Genomic DNA, 26,307 nt, shown 5'->3' with positions numbered 1-26,307 from the left:
TATTATATTTTAAAAAATAATTTGAGAATTTGAAGTAAATAGTCGGAGATTTTATTTTATATATATATATATATATATATGAAAAAGAAATTTAATAATTCCTGTGGTGATCATTTTCTAAAAACTTGAGAGTTCATTTATTTAAAAAAATGATTTGTGGGTTAAAAATATGGAATCGAACAAATTGAATGGTACTAGATAATTTTCCCTTTATTTTATATAAATGATATTTAAAAAGTAAGAATTCTAAATTTTTCAAGATTGTGGTCCGTATTCCAATTACAGGTGAATTTCAAACAAGCCCTTGGTGTTACCTCGATTTTGCGGCAAGCCTCTTCAGCAGACTGCCGCCGAACCAGCGACACAAGATTCGCAATCTGCGTTTAACCCTGTACCAGCCTCAGTCAACCTTCTCTTCCTTTCTTCCTTTCTATCGGAAAGGTTTGATTTTTGTTTTCCCCAAATACCCACATGCTTATATTTGTTCTGATATTTTCATGTTGAAATCTTATAGATGTGTCTGAGTTTTATAAGTTTAAGATTATGCCTGAATACTACGATGATATATGCTGACATTTTCTTGTCTATAATTGGGTAGCACTTGAATTTGTGAAAGAATTTGGCTTTTCAACTTATTTCATAGTTTAATGCTTCATTTCTGTGTTCTTCAAATGATTGAATTCATTCATTCTTATGCTAAATTTTTCAGGTGAACTGAACCATGCCGGATGTGCATTCCATTGTCAATGAGTTTGCAAACAAGCTTAGAAAACGGTGAGTTTTGTTTGATGAATTTGAGCAGTCTGTTTTTATTAACAATGATTAATATCTTTATGGTTGGCAGCAAAATTGAGGGCTCAAAGGCCACCTCAAAACAGACAGCTGAGCTGCTTCGTTCTGTAATTTCGCAGCAGCGAGTACCTCATACTAACCAGGCTGGGGCTCTTATCAATGCCATAAGCGCTGTGGGAGAGCAGTTAATTGCAGCGAATCCTGTGGGTATGTATGATTCCTTCTTTTGTTGTGTTGTTCAGATTGGTTTAAACATTGTATGTTTATTTGGAAATTTTGTGTACCTAAGATATTGAGAGAAGTGATACTGCATAAAGTAGTTGATCTGACATAGGCTACCTAAGTTCATCAAAAGGTAATGAAAAATTAAAGAGAATGGAACTGAAGAATGTGATTTTAGCAAGCACATAAGTTAATTTTTGCTAGCGCGGTAATGGTTTTCTAGAAAAATCGTTTGCTTAGTGTATTTTGAGCTACTAAAATAATAGTATAATTCTCTTTGGAGACCAGAGTTATTCGATGAACAAAGTCCACATCACGTGTTCAACACTTGGTACATACAACTCTTTGTATTACTAAATTATATATTCACGATAACTTTAATACTTCAAACTTTAACATTTCAAAATAAGTATAATTCTCGTTGGGGGATCATTCTTATGTAGCAGTCATATCTCATTTAATTATGAAAGAATCCGACGTGTACAATACATCCTCAATTTAGTTTTTATGAAATAGACACTTCCTCAATTTGGTTTCTATTAAATGTACATCTCAAAGGCAGAATACCGCGTATGCAAATTTTGTAGCTAACTGGATAAGGATAGTTATGATTCAATTTCTGCTTTGATTTCTCGAGGAAATGAGTCCTTTCAAGTAAAATGTGTGTTCTATATTTCAAATCCAGCTCATCATAATATAATATAGTTCTGATCACAAATTATAAATAGATAGGCAAGATTATTTAACCACTAATCTATGGAGGACTGAGGGTTCTCCATACTTTTCATTTAGGAGAAAGACGTGAAAGGGTAACTAATCAGGTGGTTTTATTCTGGAATTGATATATAAACATTAATGATCTCCAAGTATTTAGTTTAATGGGTTAAAAACAAATGCTCAAGTGAGAGGTGCAGAACTTCAGACTTATTTATCTAATACAGAGTGTCTGAGAAAGAAATTATGGACAATGTGCTGTTTTTTTTTTCTTTTTAACCTATAAAATTGAATTGACATGTATTACCATCCATTACGATCTGTAGAAATTTTTTGGCGACAATAAACATCATTTCGATTTTTGGGTGTACTGCGGCGGATGAAAAGGCGTTAATTGTTGAATGCAATGCAATACACATTATTTTCTAATGTACCAAATATTTCCTCCTTCATTTGTTTCCCAAAATAATGATGAATTTGTATGCATTGCAGAACTTGCTGTTGGTAATATTGTAAGGCGAATTTTGCACATAATTAGGGAGGAAGATCTGTCTTTAGCAACAGCTGGTATAGGTGGGTTGAATATACCTGGAAGTGATGATGAATTCGAAGATGAGCAATATGATCCTGTTTTACCAGCAGCAGCAGCAGCTGCTGCTGCTAGAAGCACTTTACGTCCACCTTCCTTGCAGACTCTTCTTGAAGATGTCCCCCACTCTGGAGCTGCTCCTCACACTTCTTCATCTGGAGTGGATTCTGAAGGAAAAAGCAAATGTGAGGTCTTTCTTTATCTTCTATCTCTGAGAATAGAAACACTAATTCTAACTTCTGTTACTACAAAACCTCTAGTCTATGTTTGGATGTGCGTAATTTGAATTAATATTAAAATTATAATTCTAATTTGATAAGAGTTAATTCAATTCTTATATTTGGAAAAATCAGAATTGCAATTCTGAAGTAGAAATGAAGGGAATAAAACTTAAAAAATCATATGCATTCAATTCCATTGAAATTAACAGGCTAACCACTGCTACTTTATTTTCCTTCAGCTGCTGATAGGAGTTCAAGAAGTAAAACGCTGAAGCATAATGTCATTGAGGCAGTCAATGAACTTATTTTAGACATTAGCACTTGCCATGAGCAGATTGCGGAGCAAGCCGTGGAACATATTCATCATAAGTATGTTTCTGAAAACCTTGGGTCAAGTTCTTCTCACAGTTTAGCATGTCTAGTTTTTAAATCTTTCATTTATGATGTACTCTGATGTGCTTGTGTAAACTCTAAGCAGTGACTTGCATATGGAAATTGTTAAGACTAACCAGTGTTGGGAAAATTCTTTAAGTGATCCAATTGATTGCTGATCATATTTTATCTGTTCAGCCAAGAATTTATTTCCATCACCAATGTAATGTGAATAATATTCCTAGCTTGTTGATGAGAGCTTTTCCTATTTGGAAACTTGTATTTTGTCAGAATCACGATCCCATTGGAAAATCGCCAAAGTTAAAATTGAAAGTAATTTTTTTCCTATTGGTATAAGATTTTTCTGGTTCATTATTATATTATTGTGTGATTTTTGTTGCTTCATTTGGTATACAACTTATTTGATAGAATGTGATCCAATTCTTTTTTTCTGGATTTGATCTAGATTATCTTCTTTTTTGTATCTTGATCCAGATTATTTTCTAGATGATTGTAATTTTTGGAAAACATAACAAATGTAGATTTTCTCGAGCATGATAAACAAAAAAAGAGTCTATAATGTAATGGTTTTCTATCATGGTTCCCACACACGTCTCAATCTTAAATTTATCTTGCTGGTTTATTATCTTCATCCGACCTGTTACATGAATGTCAGCCTCTTGTGTGCCTGATCCTGTTATTGCACTTTACTATGTTATTTCACTAGTGAAAATAAGAATATTTGTCTGGAAATTGATTGATAAAAGAAATATGCTTGCTTCTCTGTTAATTTACAATGTAAAACATTTCTGAAATTTTGTTTGCTTCAAAATGGCATTTTTTTATCGCTCCTTTAGGGTTCTCTTTTTATTTTCTGTGATAGTATGAGATTTACTTGTCTAACTAAACACTATTTTTTCAGTGAGATCATATTAACTCTTGGAAATTCGAAGACAGTTGTTGAGTTTCTCTGTGCTGCAAAAGAGAAGAAAAGAACTTTTCGGGTATTTGTTGCTGAAGGTTCTCCAAGGTTTGCTCCTCTCCCAAATACTCTGTTGGTTGCAAGGAGAAAGTGGAAACTTGCTAGTTTTCTGTTGGCATTGTCGTTGATTAGTTGTACCCAACACGTCCTGTTGGCACATTAACTGTCTCAATGACGGTTAACATGATTTACTTTTTCTTAATACTCTCTCCTATATTTACTTCTTATTTGTTAATTTCTTATCCAATTCCTACTTTATTTTGTTATTATTCATTAATATTTAAAAATTTAGGTTTCTAACAAGTTCTTGTAAAACTGTGGATTGGATTTAAATAGATTGGATTGAAATGCATTGGATTAGAACTCAATTCATACTAATTATGGATATGATTGGATTGTGGCTAGGCAGATAGATTGACTTAGCTTACTATAATCTCTACTCTTCATCTTACTTGTGTTCCCTTTTCTTGTAATTTTACATCAATAGATATCAAGGGCATGTTCTTGCAAAAGAGCTGGTTTCCAGAGGATTACAGGCAACAATAATTACCGATTCTGCAGTTTTTGCATTGATTTCTAGGGTGAACATGGTAACATAACAACTTTTAACTCGTGTCTTTTCCTTTATGGGTTATGGTTTCTTAAGATGAAGTCATATTGTCCTATTTTAAAGGTTATTGTAGGAGCTCATGCTGTCATGGCCAATGGTGGAGTTATAGCACCTGTTGGGTTGCATATGGTTGCACTCGCTGCTAAAAAGCATGCTGTTCCTTTTGTGGTGCTTGCTGGCATTCACAAGGTATGTTGGATTTTACATGTCATTACTACATGTAAAGCTCTTTTCCAACTGATCATGGGGGAGGTTGCGCTGGCATGTCACTGATTCATATTTTGGTGTCTGATAGCATCATCCTGTCACTGTTTTTCTTGATTTATTTTAAAATTCTTTGTTCATTGGAGGCTCATAGTTCTTACTCCATTCCATGGCATCTGTCCTTTAGTCATAAAAATCTATACAATTCAAATATTTGAATGGAGTTTACCACCACTAGTAAAAGTCTATACAATTCAAATTGGAAATGCTTTCTATTTCTAGATCCGAACCAGATGAAAACCGCCAATAAATTTCTGAGTATTTGATAAAACTTGAAAAGTGTTGAATGTTGATTACTTAATTTTATGCGGAATTAGTTAACTGTCTGGAAATGATGTTGAATAAACAAAATGAAAATATCTAAAGTTTGAGTACTTGATATGTAAGTTGATTTGATGAAATGTGGAACTAATGTTGTAAAAGTATTGAAAGACTATTTTACTCTTACAGTGACGTGATTTGGTTTATTTACTGGATTAAAGTTGTCTTTTATAGGCAATTACTAAATTACTGAGTTCATTCAAAGCTTATTGAATTAAGCTAAAATTTGAGTTAAATCTAAATATTTAAGTGGTTTTAAATAACAATTATAAATGAACTTAATTCAAATAAGTATTTATTTATTTAGATTAAGTGATAAATCGTGTATTAGATACTGACTAAGTTTTGTTTTCAAATGTGATCCACACCCAACTGAGATATCTCACATAGTGTTTACAGATGAGACCATTGTGTGTAGCAGATTGAAATGGAAGGAACAAGTTTTATTATTTACATATCAATGTTTTCCTTTGAGCTGCTTATTTGTTTGCTCTTGCCTTCTCTATTTTCCTTGAAGTGGATTAACTGAGGCTTTTTCTAAATTTTCTTTGATCCAGTTGTGTCCCCTGTATCCTCATCACCCAGAGGTGTTACTGAATGAGCTGAAGTTTCCATCTGACCTTCTGGACTTTGGAGAATTCTCAGATTGCATGGACTTTGGGACTGATTCTCGCTCCCCTCTGCTTCATGTTGTCAATCCTGCATTTGACTACGTGCCTCCCAAGCTTGTTAGTTTATTCATTACTGACACGTAAGTTACCGTTTCCTTTCTCTTTTGTTTCGCCTTTGTCTTGCAAGTTCATAGAACAACCTTAGGAAATTATTGAATACTGAATTTTAAGTGTCGAAATAGTTAATTATATGAAAAAATGTTAGAATAAACCTCACAAAAATATCTAAGTTTTAAGTACTTTTAACTTAATTTGATAAAATCTTTAACTAATGTTAGAAAAGTACTTAATGTATTACCCTTCTAATGACGTAAGTAGATTAATTTACTGTTGTTTTTTTGGTTGCTCTTACTAGATTAACGAATTGAGGCAGATTTTATACCTTAATTTTTTAGGTTAGTTTAAATTCAATCTATACAATTAAGTTATTGTAAGTAAGAGTAATCAAATGAACTTCAACTCAAATGAGCCTTTAATCATTTAGATTAAGTTAGTTATCAAACACCACCTTAAGTAAAAACTGACTCGGAATAACTATATTAGTAACTTTTTTCATTTTTAGTTTGCCTAAAATCTAGCAAGAAGATAGTTATATTGCAGATCTCTTTCCCTAAAGCAACCAATTAGGGAAGTTGTACATAAATTTTTACCCAAATTATTTCTTTTGATCTTCATCAATTTTAATAATTTCGTAAGTTCTTTGTTTCTTTCAAGCCAAACTTATACATAAAAAATGAAGGCACTACATAATTAACCATTGAGAATTGTTAATGAAATAAAAAATGTTCAAAGCTTTCCCCATGTGCCTAGAGATCTAGTATTTGTAGATGAAATGTTGTTGAGATAAACCAGATTCAATACTAACTTTACTACTTTAAACTAATTCACTAACCTAGTAGCTTAGGTCTAGTTTGATGTATGCTTTTTTGAAATAAACTGTTTTATTTATTAAAAAACTGATCTTTTGTAGTTATAGTATTAAAATTTTGTAAAACTAAAGTTGATGAATTTGATATTTTGATGAAGTGATAGATCGATGATAGGATAAGGAATTATTTAGATTAAATTCAAATAACCCTCTTTATGCTGCTATTACTAATTTTACCACAATTTACAGGGGAGGGCATAATCCTTCATACATCTACAGGCTGATCGCGGATTATTATTCGGCTGAGGATCTGGTGCTGCAAAGGAGACCGATTTCTTCTTCTTAGATTTCAGAGCTGTCTTTGCCCTTTATTTATCTTTTTTATGTATATTTGAAGTAAGTCATTTACTCGGTGAGATCGAAATGGGCATGATCTAATCCTGTTTTGTAGTTTTTGGGTGTGAACCATAAGAAGTTTAAATGTCAGTAAGAAATTACTGATGAATCTTACCTGCCTTGTCACCAAATTATGTTTTTTTGCTTGTTTTTTTGGGGGTATTTTTTTAAAGGTATTGGGAGGATTATAACCAGGCTATTTTGTGCAATCTCTTACATAATTACAATCTAAGTGGAAATTCTCCCTTTTGAAAGTGATTTTATTATTTATTATTATTTGGTATAAGATTGATTGGGTAGTCTTATAGATTATTATTGATTACTCATATTGTAGTGATTGATATAATTTTTTTTTTATCATTATTCAGATTACTTTTAAAACCATTCTAATTTTGGTAAATAAAATAATTATATAATAAAATGTGATACCAATGTTTGTCCAAAAAATCACTGTTCAACACTTCAACTGCATCAGGACCTAGGAAAAAAACAGGAGATTGTCAATTTGGGTTTTTGCTTACATTTGTTCAATGAAAATTTCAGCTTATATTTGTTAAATAATTTATAAACTAGTAATTTTTTTAATATCTTAATTTAAAAATTTAACTAATTTACAATCCTTAACTTCATTTAAAATAATAAAGTCATGAATTTTTAAGAATCACTTCAAAATTTATTACCTAAACATGACTTATTAGTTTCACTTAAAATTGTAAAATCACAAATTTTTAAGAAACAATTTGAGAATTTACATATCTTTTTGCATAATTGTGACAAAATTTTGTTATTTCATTAATAGGACAAATATGTCTTGGATAATTGAGTTTGGCTAAGAGTTACAAGAATGTGGCATTCTAGGCTGAAGATTTTGCCTTATGCCATGAAAAAAAGTTAACACCTAAAGAAAATAAATGAACTTAAGAAAAAATTAAGAGAGACAATAAATTACTTCATTTTTTCCATGAGTAAAATTACAATGCTACATTCTTCCTAATAGGCATTGACATAACTTCAAGAAAGAAAAAATAAGTTTTGGAACTTTATTCAATACTTCAAGAAATAGAAAAAAGAAGAAGATAAACCCTCTAATAATAATAATAATAGTTAAGAAAAGAATACAAGTAGTATCTAACAATAATAATAATAATACACTAAACATGAGTAACTTCCAAAAGCCACAAGATACTATAACATTTTACAACTTGAGAAGGCCGGCAGATGAACCAAAGGAGGGGTTTCAACTACCTATTACTAATCACTCTTTTTTTTCTTAAATTTTTCTCTTAGGGGAGATGGATAGGCTCAGAAAACAACAAGCCCTGTACAATTTATACACTGGGTGCGTGTTATGACATTCAACTTCAATGAAGATTATTTGAGCAGTTCCTCATGAGCTAGCAAACAGATATAGCCGTCCTCCAGTCTAAGCAACAATCATTTCTTTTTGGCGACTTAGACTGGATTAGTTAGCGGGGAGGGAGACATTTCAGCGCCAAAAATGGGGGTACTGCAGTTCTTCTTAAAAGTAACCTGGCTCCTACATTTAGAGCAAAAAAGAAGAAAAAAAGAAAAAGAATTTCTTGTGCATACAGACAAGATTGAATCCAAAGTGGAAGAAAAACAAGAGGCAGCATATTTTTCATCAATCAACATCCTGGCTCCGGCTTCAATGAAATACCCCCTGATGGGCCATACATGAATCCCTGCTGATGTAGGGCAAAAAAATTGAACACTCAGAAAAAACTGACTTCGATTTTGGAAGTTCGAACAAGGAAAAAACTAGGATAAACTACATTGCCATGCATAGCTTACTTAAAATTAGATGAGACATTTTTTTCATGTTGTTGCTAATGAATCATGAAATGCAAAATTGTTCAGAAAAAAGAAAGAATCATGAAATGCAAAATGATAACACTAGTAAATATTTATTTGGAAGCAGCCACCTTATTTGAATAAATGAAAAAGGCCTTGACAAGTTCAATGAAGATAAAGGATACTCAACAGAGGCTGAGTATCGCTAACAGAAAGAAAAAATATAAGCCAAGTAGATCAAGGAAATCATAAAATGTAAGAAAAAAACATATGAACAAACCAGTCTCTCAAATTTGTCCAATCAGAACAAAGGATTTAATGAAATGCATGAACACAATACATGATAAACGCGGGAAAGCCTGCATAACATGGTGAAAGTTTCCCTTACCAACTTGTAATTCACAAATAAAAATAGACTTTCTCGAGAAGTATTTGTGAGAGTATCCAATAGTTACACCCAACTTTTCCTTTTTAAAAATTTTATTGAAACCGATGTTTTGACTAATTTTCTAGGTGCTGCAAACTAGACACCACAAACAACATTTTAAGGAAAATCCATAACCAATGTAACTTTCACGTACACTACGATTTAGTGAAATTTCCATTTTCTCAAGAAGAAAAAAGTGTTCAGGAGAATAAATTAAATCCCATTGAAGGGTTCCACAAGAGTATTATCAAAGTTTGGAACTACTGGGAGGGGGTTTTAGTGAAATATTACCTGACTTGTACTAGGCAAAATACTACTCATGAGACCTTCATTTACAGATATGCCTAATGGAGGCATCTGACTCATTAGACCCGGCATATTTCTCATGCTGTAAGTATTCAAAAGCGCAGGTATATATTATGTAATAAACAGAAAATAAAAATATGTAAAATAAAATTTGATAGCAACTTACTCATTTAAAATGGAATCTAGGTTCTTCATTGAGTGGAAAAAGAGAGCAATATTGCCCTGCAGCTGTTCATAAAGGTGCAAACTGAACTATAAGCCATAAACCATTCCTCTTATAAATAACCATACTAGAAGGGAGGAGTAATCCACAATAAACTTAAGCTCAAGAGAACTTCTAGAAACATCACACCTATGCTATATATGAAACAAAGTAAATTCAATTGCAACTAGCCAATGGCAGAGAGAGGATGGAAAGTCCCAAACTATGTGCCATAGGATAACTTTTCGAAGGAACATGTAGCTTTATATGGTATGATTAGGGGCTATAAGTTTTTTTTTACTTATCGTCACAAAAAAGAAACTTAGGCCTGTTTGTTGAAGGGTTATATGGATTTAATCCCCCTTATCCCATCATCAATCAAATCATCAACTAAAATACTCTTACTTTATCATCAAACAATATTTTTCATCAACTAAAATAACCCAAAATAATCCACTTTTACATCAAACGATATATTTTTTTTAAAACGGTTTATTTAAAAAATGCTACATCAATCAAACTCTTAATCATATTTTATGTACAGAAAGAACAACAAAAGAGGAGTTATTTGGATTTCATATGCTGTCACAACCTAGTTTCTTAATATGAGAGCTCAAAAAGTGCAGTTTTTTAACCACACAACAGATTGTTATATACAAAAATTAACCAGTGACAGTGGGACACTATAGTCTCTTTCCAAAGCTAAACTGCATTTCAATGTCAAATAGTTACTTAACATATCATACATGAGCTGAAGTGCTCAGTGACAAACTGCCAAAAGTTGATTAAAATTTTCCTTTTCTCTTCATCATTGCAATTGAAGAGATTTATATGTGCAGGGAAATTATCAAGGTACAAAGTGTGTTCTGCAGAAAATGATTTAGAAAGAGTGCTAGTATGTGGGCTGGACAGCCATATTAAGAGCTCAGGACAAATAGGGAAATGTTTCAGAGTGAGCCTATTTGAAACTAGTATTTTATCACCATCTCTGTCACTATCATTAAAAAATGCCAAAGTATTGAAAGTGTGTTTTCTTCTCGTTATTATAAGACTTCTTCTCGTTGATGATCAAATTATATTTTGGATAATAATCCAGATTATAGTTTGATTTTTGTTGCTTTATTGATATACAAATTACTTTTTAGATCATGATTCAAATTATACTATAATTTTTGGCTGAATTTGGTATAGTGATTTTTTCATGGTTTAGATCATTGTTATGTTTAGCACACATAACAAATGTTGATTTTTCTCCTAGATCAACATGAACAAAATTGATCCAACACAGACAATGTATACATGATTTTTCAACAAAACTTGCAAGTAAAAGGCCATTCCTTTCTGTTGAATGGATATATGGCTCAATTATTACTATCCTCATTTCTTTTGGGATCAAATCCATGTGAAGATCACTACAGAAGAATTGATGCATATCCTTTTAGAGACCTAGAGCATTAACCAATAACCAGAAGGGGACAGGTAAGAAATTGACAATGCATGAGGCATCATACTCACCTCAAATGTTGACAGATTAGAAGAAATTTGACCGAGAAGTTGATGATTCTCTTCTAGGAGATGCCTTGTTTTACCGCTTAATGCTGGTAAGGAAACAAAAATAGTAAAATAAATAATCAATACCAAGGGCAGTACTAGAAATACATTGCAGGAGTATAGATAGCCTCATCTAAATTTGACTAAGAAAATGGAACATATAGAACATAAAATCTTGAGCATGTATGTTCTACATTGACAAAACACGTTTTGCATTGAAGAATAACCTATAGATTTATTACCGATGCTCAAATAGAAAAAATTAAAGAAAAAGATGGCATATTATTGCATGGACTTTTCCAAAAAAGGGAAAATATAATGGTGAATTATTTACTTGTTTACAACATTGCCCAATTTCTCTCCTTTTTTATTTGTAAGAATAAGTTTTTCATTAAAGAGAAATTTTTGCGAAAGCGATGAGCATTCAAAAGGTACAAAAAAGAACTGAAAAAGAAAAGGGAACAAAATCAAAGAAAATTAGATTCCATAAGTTCAAAGAAGTCACATTCGTTGCATATTCTTTTCTTCTTGATAGATGCGAGTGTAAAGAGAATGAAGCCTTTAATCTTAGTAATGTCATGCTTTTTCCCTTGAAAGATTCTACCATTTCTTTCTTTCCAAATAGACCACCACATAATTGGGACAATTAATTTCCAACTTGTACCAATATTGTTAGGAGTGTTCCAGTCATTCCCTCATAGTTAATGGCATCACCCAACTTCTCTCCTTTCCATTAAGCTGTTCATCATTTTTATGGATGATCACACACACCTCACCTAGCTATACTTGATGAAAGGAAAATCAATGTTGACCAAAATTTCAGCAATTCTATGCAGTGATTCAAAATCAAAATTCCAAACGCCCATTCTAGCGTTCAAAACTGATAATGAAAAAAATATATTGTGACGCCCATTCGATTGTCTCCCATCTCAGGTCCTCAATATCCAAAGTCAATTTCAACTTCTCCAATACTACCCTAGTACCAAAGTTGTATCCCAAAATATCCCGCCCAAAGTCTTTTTGTTGCACCATATTCGTTCATCACCAGATCCTTGATATATTTTCTTGGATACTCCATCTCTTCAAAAGGGTACATATGGTCCCATGTTGCACGGATACGGGTATCGTATCGAATACGATACGGATACGGGGATACGGCAAATTTTGAAAATATAAGATACGATACGTTTAGGATACGCAAATTATATATATAATATTTATATAAATTTAATATTGAAATAAATAAAAATAGAAACTCATATTCATTTTTCATAATATCCATTACAATGAATGTTTACGAAAAGGAGAAAGTAAAAAAATGGATTACGGTTTAACTTACGTTTAACTTACGGTGGCAGGGAGGGTAAAAGGTTTTAATGAGGTCAAATATTGAAGTCCTTCAAATTCTCTTTTTTATTCATTTTGATACTTAATTTATTTATTTTTTAAAATTTTTACCCAAAATCCAAAATCGTATCCAAGTCATATCGGATTGGTCAACTTTACGAAAATCAATGATACGTGTTTTTCCGTATCCGATACTCCAATTTTTTTTTAAGTATCCGTGCAACTCAGGTATTGTCCCATTCAAAAAGGTTTTCTAATACCATGGACATATCATTCTTTCAAAATCCACCATGATATTCAGAGGAAGAATTTGAGTGAATATCAATATCATCATATTTATCCTAAACCAAACATCATTCACACAACTCAAACTCCTCTGAATTCTTTCATCTCTTCTAAACCATCATCAATGCCTCCACATGTAGAAATGGTTTTGTGTACACAGTACACACAGAATGATACATGCAACATGTGCTCGTGAATTTAAACCAAATCCAAGTTCAATAAAAATTTCATACCTAATTGTAAAACTCCTTGGGATTGAAGTGGATCTTCAGAGTCAAACACAAAGCAAATGAGTTTGTAGAAAGATTACACATAATCTAATTTTGAATGATATGTTAGTGGAAAATCGACATGTAACCTACTCTCGATTAGACTATCACTACAGTGCTAAATTCATTGTGGTAGCTTGTGGTTTTTAGGAGGTGGAATCGGAAAAAGTGATTTAACAATGTTACGTCAGTTTCTCGTCTTGACATCCTTGAAGTCAAGTTGTCAAGTTTCTGGAAAATTGTCACTCTCGTTAGTTATTTGTCTTGACTTTCTTTAAATTATAGAAGTAGAGAAGATGCTACGACATTAAATTTTCATCTACAACATCCTATTTTATTTTATTTAGCATAATTGTTTAATATCCTCTTTATCAAAAAAGATTTAAGTTTATTCTATTGTGAATAATGTCAGTTTACTAAACATGCTATGATTGTATTTCCTAAAGCTCCTTATTTGTCCACATAACCTTTCTCTTTGATTCGAGTGATGTTTAGGGGCATCTAGAATAAAATTCTCTCAGGGGTCAAGTGGTTTATAACCTTTATTGATGAACACATTAGAACAACTTGGGTATACCTCATGAAAGAAAAATATGAGGTAAATCCATTTTCACATAATGGTTCTAAACCAATATAAAACCTGTGTTCAAGTTCTCAAATAATGCTAGAGAATTTATTAGCACTCATCTTGAAACCTATCTTTTCATTTCATGGGAATTGTTCATCCTAGTTCATGTGTGAATATTCCACAAGAAAATGGGGTACCTCATAGGGAAAATCGTCATTTACTAGAGCTATAATCTTTACCACCTAAACTCTTCTAGAGGATACCATTCTTACTGTAACCTACTTGATAAATTGAATACCTTCAAGAATCCTAAAGTTTGAAACAATTTTTACCATACTTGGATAAACATATAATCAATGTCAAGTTTTTCTATGCAACCATTCCTTTAAAGGATATTTGTACATTTGAATTTTGGAAAGATTTCTTCTAGCTTGGCACCAATTAAGCACTTTATTTCTCCATCACCACACTCTTCATGTATCCCCTATAACCCTTTTGCGTAGCTTTCAATCCTTGAAATCAGAACCACGGTTCCCTTGGCCTATTACAGTGATTCAAATATATTTACCTTTTAAAGAGCGAGGACATTAACCACATAAGTCATCACTTCCTAGTCCACGGTTTCCATTACTAGGCAATCACACCCACCACCCACAAAAATATACCTTTCTCCAATTTCCCTTCTCTTTGCAATATGTAATTCACATCTGAACTCCCATTCTTCACCTGCTTCATTCAAGTAACAACCCTATCTTGACCTAGCCAACCCACAATTCATCACTTTTTATTTTCTCAATTCTTATTAAAGCAGAATAATGGAAACACTAACATAAACTACACATGGGAGCTTACAAGACATTCCACATCAAATACTCAAAAGGTGGGATGCCTTACTAGCACAAAGTGGTTACATGTCACACTTATGAGGTGAGAGGTTCAAATCCCACTCCCTCCCCCAAACAAATAAAAAAATCAAAATGTTCTTTCTTCTATAGACTCTAGTGTCTCATTTACTATGCTCTATACCCGCACACCAATCCCAGGCATAAACAGGCATTGAGGATCAGTACATAATACAATCATAACGGAATTAGGTCGTAATGGGACAAAGAGACATAGTACCACCACATAATTCTAACTAAGGTAGACAATGAGCCTAATAATAGTTTACAATGAAGCCATAGTATATCTAAATAGAGAAGATTTTGGTGTCCCATATAAAGATATATAAGGAGAGTGTCGGATTAAATGTACCTACTTGAGATCTTCTTTTCAAACATGTTATAGTGGCCCACTTTCTACATCTCACAATAGTGGCCAACACCAATATCAAGCATAAGTTGGTAGTGGGAGCCGAGGCATGACAAAATCGGACCATACATGGAACTACGATTAGGTGCAAACACAAGCATCATATAACTAAAAATTATTGTATATTATGCATTTGGATAAAATATAAAGGATAGTTCGGGCTACAAACTAGGCATCAAGTTGGAATTCTAACTTCGGTTCTTTTAATGTAGTATGAACCTGTTAGTGAAATGTTCCTCAGATATTGTCAACCATAACACTAATATTATGAGATCCTGACTGTTGTTGATGAGGGATTGCCCCAAACATACTTAATTAAAAGAGACAGAAAATCCAATTCCAGTGCAACATCAAACAAGAGACATGGAATTTCCATCTTAAAATCCATGACAAACCATAGAAATAAGCAGACTCCGTGAGAAACTTGATCAACATTCAACTGTAAAAATAAATTAGAAAACAAAATATAGGCTAACCTTCAAATGAAATATGTCCAATTGGCTCCCTATTCTTCATAAGCAAAGAATATGCTGTTGTATTCCGTGGTAAAGGTGATGAAAAAGTTGTTTGCATTAATGGATCCAATTTATCCTGGAGAAGCATTATATGAGGGTATTTCCTTGATAAAAACATTGGGTACACAATGATAAGTAGCATAAAGGAATTTTAAAGGAAATATCACATCCTAACATGGTATTCTCTTTAACTAAGGCAGATAGCCCCTTGGTTTAGATATTATTTGTTACAAATAACAATATGTTATAATATAACTCAAGTAAATCTAAGAAGAAATATATTTGAAAACAGTGTCCTCACTCAATTGTGTTGATGATTCAAAATTCAATTTCATCACATATTATTCAACAATTAATATTTAATTGATAATCTATATGTCCTATTATGCCACTCATATATTTCTCCTTCACAATTTTACTTGAAACTTTTGTCTTTCTCTTGTCCCACTTTGTTTGGTATTTGTGTTGTTTATTACTTCTGAAAATGAAAACAACATTTCCATCGCATTGATAACACTATATATTTACTCTAATACCCTTTAAACTTCTTTTTTATGAAAAATACCCTCTAACCATACTATTCTCATTAAAAAGAATGCAATTTCATCATATAAATTTTACCGTTTGCCTATAACTGCGGATAGAAAACCCCAAACTTGCAGATTCACAACACATCTGTCAGTATAGTCTGTAGATAACTTAGCCAAAGTTACTTGCTAACAACAGCCAAAGCCAAAAGATACCCAACAAGATAACTGTTGGAATTAAAAATGGAGAGACTTTTGATATTTTATTCTCATAATATGTTTCACCTATTTCTATAAGCTAATTTTCTATAATTAGGATAAATCAGAATATCTTAAATCTCTCAACTAACTTCTTCTTGTATAATAAGAAATAAATTAGAGAATAAAATAAAACAAAAGATAAAGTGATACTTCACACTCCCACTCAAACTAGGCGGCACATATTATTCAACCAACGATACTAGTGAGAATGCAATTGTGTAACAGGTATAATAGCAATCAAGAATTGTAGATTTTGAAAGTAGAGAGCAAGAGAGAAATTTGACAGACTTATTGTCTGTGTTTTCTTGTATTGAATCAATTGTACAATTGTCAATATATACGAGTACACTCAATGGCTGCCCTAAGGATTGGGGTATCCTACTTTTTTTCTGTACCCCAATAAAATAAAATAGAAATGGAGGTGAGACGTAGAGAAACAGGGAGATAAACTAAGCAACTAACTATCTCATTCATACCTCTATTAATTTTAACTATGAGATTTATACTTAGCTCAACTGCCCCTACGTGACTTGTTATAACTATCATTCTATCTCCTACTCACAAGACTAAGCTCTTATTATACTCCATTTATTCTTCTCGTGGCAGCAAATTTGAGGCTTAGGGACAACACCAGAAGTGCACAAAGGGGCACCAAAGTTTTTACAGAGGGGCCTTGTCGCAGTGTCACAAAAGGGCGTTGATGAAGTGTCTGTCAAAGAGGTGACATTGAAATGTTCAATTCAATGCTGGAAACTCTGATAGAAGGGGACAATTGAGTGACTGCAGAGGTGATGCATTCGGTTCATGATAATTTGACCAAAATCTGAAGTGGGATATTGATTGGCTCAAAGTGAGGCTCTACCCCAAGTGACAAAATAAGGCCCAAATAGAATTGAGCTTTAAATATGCCCAAAGTGGAATGCCCTAAATAGCTCATAAAATGACATGTGAGATGAAAGGGTGCTTTTTAAATAAACAAAAAAAGCACGAGAAACAAAAGCCTAAAACACCATAAAACCTAAAACAAACTCAGCTCGAACGCAACATGTTCAACGCATTATTGTGTAGTGCAACAACACGTTCTTGATCCAACAAGAGAGAGAGAGACACATGAGGCCTTGCCATTAATTGCCACAGTCAAGGCTCTGGTGGTGCATATGAGACTGCAACACATGAGACTATGTCGCACTAGTTAAAATAGTCACGGACCTCTACATGGCGGTCAACTATCCAAAGAGAGAGAGTTATGCACGATATGTGACTTGTGGCTTCAACTTCGTCGTCACAATTCATGGTAGTTGTGAGGTTTACGTTTACATAAAATATCTATCATTTGTGGTTCCTGATAGCGAACTTGACTGTTGGAGAGATGGCATTGAAGCTCTCGTGCATTTTAGAGATGGTCAGGGAGATTATGTGTCATTTTTTGCATTTGTGACGCTAGCCGGAACGACACGACTCGTGACTGAGAGCCCGACATCAAGGTTTGCTACAGGGTTGGTTGTAGACAATGGTGTTATTGAAAGAACAACATCCAACTCAGGCTATGAACTATGTATGGCGACTCTTTCTGGCGTCAAGGGTTGCTACTTGTTGGCTGAGGAGTGAGGACAATGGTGTTGCTTGACAAAACAACGTTCGACACAAGTTGAGAACTCTAGTTGGCAACAAGGATCAGAACAACATGGCTCAAATTTGTTTAAAGTTGTATTTTTTCCTCGAGAAAAGGAACAAGACAACAAGGCTTGGGTTCTGTTTGGTTTATCCGGATAAATCAACAAAAATAAATAAATTTGTTGAATTTAAGAGCCCTCCCCACTTTCTCATGTTGTTCATGATGCACAAAAATCTACATTTGTTATGTTTACCAAAAATCACACTGATCAAAAAAATAATATGAATATCTAAACTAAATCTATGCCAACTGAAACAAAAAATTATACTATAATGATGAAGTAAATCATTTGTATATCAAATGAAAACAAAATTCATTGATACTCTGGTCACTGGCAGATGCATTGGAAGAAGTGTAGTTTTGATAAAAAAAAATATAACACTGTTTTGATACCATGTAGAATGAAAAGAAAGAGACTTTTGATACTTTATTCACATAACAGGTTTACCATTTTATACACATATTAGAGCTGATTTTTCATAATTAGTATATATCAAAAACCATTAAATCTCTCTACTAACTTATTTTAATATATGTATGAATAAATTTGAAAATAAATAAAAACAAAGATAAGTCTAGTTGGACTATTTCCACAATAACCATGATCCATAATATTACACTTATGTAAGAGTAGTCAATCATTCGCGTAACTAAACAATGTGAGACTACAATTTCCTATGCGCCTATGCGACAGTGCCATTGATATCTGTCAATAGACATAATTTGGGCTGCAGTTGGAATTTAAGAAGTGCTTCTTGTGGCACGTTATTCCACCATAAGGTGGCCCAGTGGCAATTTGTTAAGTTGTCACATCACCTTAATACCATATGAAATGCCTATGGTTGAGTGGACCTATAGAGCAGATCATAGTTTAGATTACACACACCCTATGCAAACCATTTGACTACCGTAATCTAAGCTCGAAAAGTATCCCATTAGGCTATCATAGTCTATCTCAGTGGCATATATGAAGTCGTTAACTTAATTAACCAATGCGCGACACCAATATAAATGTTTCAAAATAGGATGGAGAGAGTACGTCAAAATATATATTTTATGAACATGATTCAAAATAAATTTAAGAGAGATTTTGTTATGAAATATATACTTTCATAAGTTTTTCTTATGTAATTCGTAACAATATATTCAAGAATACGAGACACAGTCCAAAGTCCAAACCATTATAACTTGATTTAATGGAAATCCTAATGATTGGTTTTGGTTGATGATTTGAATGATGTGGGGATGGATGATTGAATGGTGGGATACTTGAGATTAAACACAAATAATCCAAACTGAACAAGGACTTAGACATTTCAGAGGAAGACACGTGAACCAGAATTCCCATATTATGAATGGTTAGACGATCCTGAATTGGCACATTATACCATAAAAATAAAGATGGTATGATTAATTCAAAAAAGATCCAACAAAAAAGCTTTCCCATCTAACAAATCCAAGTTCCACAAAACATCTTCTGACCACAAATTAAATACTATTTAGAAGAAAAAGGACAGAAAGCCATCTAAAGAACAATACCTATGAATCATAGAAAAAGTCGAAGCCAAACTTTTAGGGAAGTTGCAAAGAGAAAGGAATACAAACATAAGTAGCTACCATCCAACAAATAAGGAGCACAAAGAAAGGAAACAGATATAATACCTTCTTGTCCATTAATTTCTTCCCCGGATTATATTCTTCTTGCTTCCTTCGCTTCCTCTACAAAATATTAAAGCATTAATTATGCATGGACGCATGCACACTTTTTATATCATTAAAAATATAAATATATACAAATAAGAGGTTATCAGTTAAATATAGAATCATCACATAAAAAATCATTCTTCCTCTTTGCCACCACTTTATTATGCATGGATCTCTGCATCTGTTTTTGAAAGGGGAATCTCCATATCTGTTATTGTAAGTCTTGTTTTCTATAGGGGATAATTGAAATTAGAACTAGAATTAGGGTCCAATTACAATATATGAGAATTCGTTAAATTAAAGTTAAGATTAATATTCCTATGTATGAGATGTCAAACTAATGGGTGATATCTAGTAAATCCATTTGTGTACAACTCAATAAGTATATTATAATTGACATTTAAATAAAAAAATTACACATGACATAATGCATTGAATTGAATACGTGATATATAGTGTAACTAATTTTATGTATAAACAATATATAGTAGATAATGTGGATAAAGTAAATCCATGTTTGCATCCCACAGGCATAACACTAATTGGAATTAGGATTACAATTCTAATTCAAGCTAAACAAATATAACTTAAGCAAAATGTTTGATGTTGCAGTAACCTAATGCACAAGATTGATATAGGTAGTCATTATATATTTTCTATACTCAAATTCATATTGGTCTTTTCTCAAAAAAATAAAATAAATAAATAAATCTATTGGTCTTAGGCTGACCTAGTTATTAACCCATTAATAATGATAAGAAGAGAATAAGTGAGAAGTTAGCAGCTCACACTCAACCAACGACATCTCAAGGCAACATCCCGCACTGTTTTGTCACGTAATAATGCAGCAATCTTAATGTACTTCATTATACTGGGTTCATCAGCATATCTGCAAAACAGAAAACAAATTAGTGCATAAAAACATCTGCATAACAAATCAAGTAAGTAGATTGCATTACCATGCAAAATGGTAGAACATAACCATTGAACAAAAAGGAAGCATATCCTGTCCATTTGAAAAGATTGAATCAAGATTATTGCATGGCAAGGCGTATGGGTATCCGAAGTTTTCTCAGTAGAAACACAACATAGACTTGTGTTCCAGCAATTGGATAGGTAGGTAAACTACTTAAAATACCAAATATAAAGGAACATTGATCTGAGCAAGTTTAGTCCCCAAGAGCTGAGACAATCCCGAGATGATAGGAAACAGAAGTCTTATATGTTCAACCAGTCCCTCAAATTCAAACTAATTGATCCATGGGACTTGTGTAGGACATAATGAATCAGTTTGACAGACAACAGAATAATTTGATTTCAGAAATAAAGGGCTAAAATCACATCATATTGATATAACTTTATGTCATGCCATATATACAAATAAGCTGGATCAATATATCAAGCAAGATACATAAATTTAACAGTTCAAGTTATAGAGAATTGAAAGAAAATCTCTAAGTTTCTAACAGACACAGGACAACATAATCAAAATAGACTAATGACCAAGGACAAAGTCAAACACTTTCTTCCGATAGAACACATTATTGTGTCCTTTATACATAATCGATAGGAAATATTGACGATCTCCAGTTTGATTGTTTATTCTCTGTCTTTATGGAAGAGGATAGTGAAATGTATAATGATCCTGAGCTGGCCTAGAGTGCAGAGTAGAGTCAAATAATATATTTGGATCATCATGGAATTCAAAGGTAAGAGTTTGTTCTCATGCATCCTCAAATACTCTTTTGCCGCAATTGTTTATAAGAATTGGAAGAAAAGGAATGCAACAGTGTTTGGAAGGCTAAGAAGAAAGAGAAAATATGGAAATTAATTTGAGACATTGCGACATTCAAAGTACAAGTTGGTGAAAATAATAATCACTTAACAAGCTTATATGCAATGAATGGGGCATGGACACTAACTCAAGACTGATTGCCCCTACATAAGCCTCAAATCCCAAGTGTCGTTTGGAAAATCTAAGATAATGGCTTAGTGTTTGTTGTCTTTCTTATCTTTTTTGCTTTCTTGGGCTTATTTGGCTCTATCACTCATATAGGTTAAGTTATTTTTCTCTTGTGATACTAGGCGTGCTGGGTATATTTTCTTTTTGTTTCATTTTTTGTAAGTGACTATTGTCTTTCACTTATAAAAAAAGGCCCTGGCCAAAGCACAGGTAGGCTGATAAAAGTTTCAAGTATGAAAAGTATTGGGAAATGGAAGATATTAAAAAAAACTGGAACAAGATACCTACTTTTCAAGCCCTTCCAGCAATTTGCGTTGCTCATCGATTGACCAATCAGCAGCCAGACCTGTATCGTGCTTTAGCCCTGGTACAGAATCAAGAAGAAGAGAACCAGAAGAATCTGAAGCCTGGCTAACTCCTGGATTATTGCTAATGATGTTGGAATTTCTAGAAAACATCATTCCTTCTGTGTTACTTAGTCCATAGTAATCTCCTATTGTAACTACTCTTGGCGACATGTTTATTGATCCACTCTGATAAGATATAGCATGCTGACTCCTAGAAGATTCCAATGTGCTATCATGATGTAATCCCATGTTAGATTCCGCAGACATATCTTTGCAATTGTGTTGAACTGTCAAATTTACCATAGAAAATAGAACCTCTAAATAAGCACCATCCAGTTACAAAGCTCAACAAAATCTAATCTTTTTTACCTTTTTGAAGACCCAATGATTTTGCCTTCTACCTTAGCCAAGTTAAAAAGTCAAAAAGAAAAAACCCAAATTGATGAGCAATAAAACTCAGTATTATTAAGATGTAAATAAATCGATCGAAGATAATCTATTCATTCAAACCTTAGATGAAGACTAAAGTAATGAAGTAAACTCACCAATTGCCAGAGTTGAGAAGAACATGAATTTCGCTCGCTGCCTAATAGGAAGCTCTTATCCAAACAGCCTAAAACCCTAATTCAAAATTAAGAGACAAATGAACCAGCAACGTTGCCCCTAGCATGCCAAAGGAAATCCATACACAATTCAAGCCATCTGGAAACAAGAAACAGTAGAGAACAGATACAAAGGATGTACTACAGGGGAAGAATCAATTTTTATATATATAGTCATATAGAGAGAGAGAGAGAGGAAGAGGAAGAAGAAGAAGAAGATTGTTGTTAAGTTGCTTACCCTTTAGAAATGGTAGAAAATTGAGCCCAAAAATGGAAGTGGTGTGATGAATGGGTTTTGGTTTAGGTGGATTTGGTCTGGTTTGAGTATATCATCTCTCCTCTCTTCTCATACCCACAAAAAGTTTTTACAGTGCTAACATCCAAGAGCTTTCATCCAATGAGAGCCGGGAAGAGAAACAGGATGTGACCCTTTTCTTTTTCATTGTGTGGAAGAAGGGGTTTCTAGTAAATGACTGAAACTTTTTCATGTTCTTATATGTTTGTTTTTCCAATCAAAGACCTTCTCTTTTACAAAACAAAAAACACTAATGAAATCAAAGTGTTCTTATTTATTTTCAATATGTCATTAGTCAGCCGCCTAATGCATTCATAAGAGATTTAGCTTCATTGGTTAGGACTATTACTTCAACTTAACAAGTTCTAAAGAATCATTTATTAGAAATCACTTTTTTTGAAAAGCTATTTTAGTTAATTTTTAAACATTTTTCTTTAAAAAAATGGAAAATTAAATTGATATTTTTTTAAAATTTGATGAAATTATCAAATAAAGATCATTTTTGGGAAAATGACATAGGGTCCGATAATGTTTGACCGTCTTACTATACTTTAATAAATCATTTAAAAACTTAAATGAGTTAGTCTTTTGAGTTACTCTCAATCTATTACTATTAAATCTTTTTCATTTGACTTTTTTTAACATGTTAATACAATTTGATATATGAATTATCAATTATTTATTTTTATTTTATAGATATATTTTATATTATTTACTAATTAATTTATTATATATAAATTTTAATTGATCTAATGATAATTAATTCTTTATAAAAGAAATTATAATATCGGTTCTTTTAGAATAATTATTGGTACTTAAATTATATCATCTTAGTGAGTTATTTAATATTTAAATTTTAACTTAATTATTTTGAATTTATAAATATTATTTTGTATTATTTCTAAATCAACTTTCATATACAAGTATACAACTATTTATTAATAATTACTTAACATAAACAAATAGTTTTCTGCAATGGTTGAGATTACTATAATAATTATATATTTAGCAACTTGCCATTTATGAGGAAGTCTACATATTATATAGGGTATAAGTTGTATATAGGTATAAATTGTAACCAAATATAAATAATATAGGATAATATAAATTGTATAGGTTACTGATGTTTGGTATGAATTATAAGAAATTATATAAGTTATATATAGTTTATAATTTTGGGTTTGGTATATAATATAAGAATGTAATATAAGTTATATAAATATTAATTTAAAATTTTAATTATTATTATTTTATATTTATTTATATTATAAATAATATTGTTTATTATTATAAATGATGGTACTATTATTTAATAATTAATATAAATTTAATTAACATATAAAAAATTAATTATAATATAAACGATAAATTGTATTTATTTAATTTTAATATTATTAATAATTTTAATAAAATAAAATTATTATTTATAATATAAGTAAATATATAAATTAATAATTAATAAAATTATCATTATAAAATAAATAAATGTTTTTTAATTAAAATATTGAACTATTTAAAAAAATATATATTAAAAATAATTAAATATAATAATATTAAAACTAAATAAAATATATTTAATATATTATATAATAATAAGTTATATATAATATTAATCAAGATTATAATGATAAATTAAAAATTAAGTAATATAAAAAAAGTGTTGGACGGGATTAGTTACAATTTTATACCAAATATGAAGTACAAATTATATATAAGTATAATTTATATCAATAATAAAATTCTAACAAAACAACACATTAAAACATTATTAGTATAGTTTATACTATTGGTTGGTGTTATCCCTTAATACCTACAACCAAACGGATCCATAAAGTATAACTTCTATAAGGTAGTCATTCTATGTTAACAAGTTTTAAAAGAAATATAAAATTTGATATTATAGTCTTATATGTTTTATAATGGTGCGTATGATATACATGTTATAGTAAAGGGATAAAATGAAATTCTGATTTAAATGATGATAAGAGCTTTTTCTCCTTATTTAATAATTCTTACTATCCTTTTTTATTTTAGTTATTATATTTAAAATATTAATGAAAATTTATTTAATATATAAAAATTAATTATAATTATATATACTTTCACATTAATGGTGTGCATTTATTTTGATTAATTTAAATAATTGATTGTAAAAAAAATAACAATTTTAATAAGTTCATAATAACTATATCATTTCTTCTTTTAAAATGATTGGTATATAAGAATTTGATATCATGATCCATTGACATAATTCTTGTGCTTGTATAATAACTATATCATTAGTTATTATAAATATAATTTTATTAATAATGAAATTATAATATATATAATAATAAATATAAAATAATTTTTTTTATTATATAATAATAAATTATATACATAACAATATAATTAATTAAAAAGTATAAGAAAAATGGTGTACTTACTAGCTTATTTAAAAATTTACACCACATTTATATATATATATATATATATATATATATATATTATCTTATATGTAAAAATCGTGATTATTGTTTTTTTATTATATTTTTACTAAAAAAAAATGTAATATTGTTTTATATTATATAATTTACCAAAAAGTAAGAAATAGAATGAAACAAAATGCAATGGGCTGCTGGTCTGGGCTATTTTCTTTCTTTTTGCCCATACTTGCTTCTGATTTGGGCTTTATTTTGAGATCTGTCTAAACAAAGCCCCAACTACATATTTAAAAATATAAGAGACTGAAGCTACAAATTAAAAAATATGAATATTGTAAAACAAGAAACGCAAAACAAATAAATAGATAAAGAATAATATTTAAACATAAATACAAATGATATCTCTTTTATTGTAGAAAGTCTATTTATAAAAATGCATTTCACTTGTTTGGTGTTCATATTTATGTTAAATCTACCTTCCACCTCAAAAAATAAAAAAATAAATATATTTAAAATTTTTTTTTACAATAAAAAGGTGATATGACTCTTAATTTTTTTATTTCTTTTAATTTAATTCATTATTTATTTATTTAATTCTAAAAAGACAAAAACATACTTTCATCCACTCATTCTGTTAGGATCTAGGTCGCCGCTGGTGGACCGGGGGTTGGACCGGTTAGCGGTTCTCACTCGTAGGGTGGTGGTTAATCCGGTTAGAGATTAACACCGGGGTTTCAATACTACACAACCTGTCACAAACCCTTGAACTAGGTTCAAGCGCGAAAGAGGTTTGCTTTCAGGTTGAAGCGGTACACTTGTATGATAGGCACGGTCGGTTTCGGATGATGAAGATTTGGAGATGGTGGGTCGGTTTCGGTAATCTGGATATTCGGTA

At 31.4% G+C, this 26,307-nt stretch overlaps 2 protein-coding genes across 7 annotated transcripts; one reads left to right on the top strand and one right to left on the bottom strand.

The window, feature by feature from the left end:
* Positions 1-261: 261 nt before the first annotated feature.
* On the top strand, positions 262-7,308 carry LOC124912538 (translation initiation factor eIF-2B subunit beta). The gene is made up of 10 exons (XM_047453175.1): positions 262-441; positions 710-774; positions 845-999; positions 2,221-2,502; positions 2,778-2,907; positions 3,833-3,940; positions 4,380-4,482; positions 4,566-4,691; positions 5,645-5,838; positions 6,876-7,308. Exons 2-10 carry the CDS (start codon positions 722-724, stop codon positions 6,970-6,972), a joined length of 1,248 nt encoding a protein of 415 aa, XP_047309131.1. The 5' UTR covers positions 262-441; positions 710-721; the 3' UTR covers positions 6,973-7,308.
* Positions 7,309-8,152: 844 nt separating this feature from the next.
* Positions 8,153-23,163, bottom strand: LOC124911354. Of its 6 annotated transcripts, none has more exons than XM_047451825.1 (11): positions 22,933-23,163; positions 22,603-22,794; positions 22,462-22,493; positions 22,034-22,379; positions 20,572-20,671; positions 19,741-19,797; positions 15,577-15,691; positions 11,285-11,367; positions 9,734-9,795; positions 9,553-9,649; positions 8,153-8,728 (listed from the first exon to the last, which is right to left on the bottom strand). In XM_047451825.1, exons 4-11 carry the CDS (start codon positions 22,357-22,359, stop codon positions 8,669-8,671), a joined length of 900 nt encoding a protein of 299 aa, XP_047307781.1. In that variant the 5' UTR covers positions 22,360-22,379; positions 22,462-22,493; positions 22,603-22,794; positions 22,933-23,163; the 3' UTR covers positions 8,153-8,668. The 6 variants fall into 6 exon arrangements, with proteins under 6 accessions (XP_047307781.1, XP_047307778.1, XP_047307783.1 ...); XM_047451822.1 differs by having other exon boundaries at positions 22,462-22,489; XM_047451827.1 differs by having other exon boundaries at positions 22,638-22,794.
* Positions 23,164-26,307: the final 3,144 nt, after the last annotated feature.

Source organism: Impatiens glandulifera, chromosome 8 (assembly GCF_907164915.1).
Source record: "Impatiens glandulifera chromosome 8, dImpGla2.1, whole genome shotgun sequence".
NCBI lineage: Eukaryota > Viridiplantae > Streptophyta > Magnoliopsida > Ericales > Balsaminaceae > Impatiens > Impatiens glandulifera.
The sequence above is the reverse complement of the archived record's forward strand: the minus strand, read 5'-3'. Positions and strand labels throughout refer to the sequence as shown.

Bases quoted from the DNA above. Each gene is read 5' to 3' on its own strand.
- LOC124911354 (XM_047451825.1), bottom strand. From the start codon at position 22,359: ATGTCTGCGGAATCTAACATGGGATTACATCATGATAGCACATTGGAA. The intron at 20,672-22,033 runs GTAGGTATCTTG...TCTGTTTTGCAG, and splicing joins TTGCTGGAAGGGCTTGAAAA to ATATGCTGATGAACCCAGTA. The intron at 19,798-20,571 runs GTGAGCTGCTAA...AATATTTTGTAG, and splicing joins TGAGATGTCGTTGGTTGAGT to AGGAAGCGAAGGAAGCAAGA.
- LOC124912538 (XM_047453175.1), top strand. From the start codon at position 722: ATGCCGGATGTGCATTCCATTGTCAATGAGTTTGCAAACAAGCTTAGA. The intron at 3,941-4,379 runs GTTTGCTCCTCT...TTACATCAATAG, and splicing joins GTTGCTGAAGGTTCTCCAAG to ATATCAAGGGCATGTTCTTG. The intron at 4,692-5,644 runs GTATGTTGGATT...TCTTTGATCCAG, and splicing joins TGCTTGCTGGCATTCACAAG to TTGTGTCCCCTGTATCCTCA.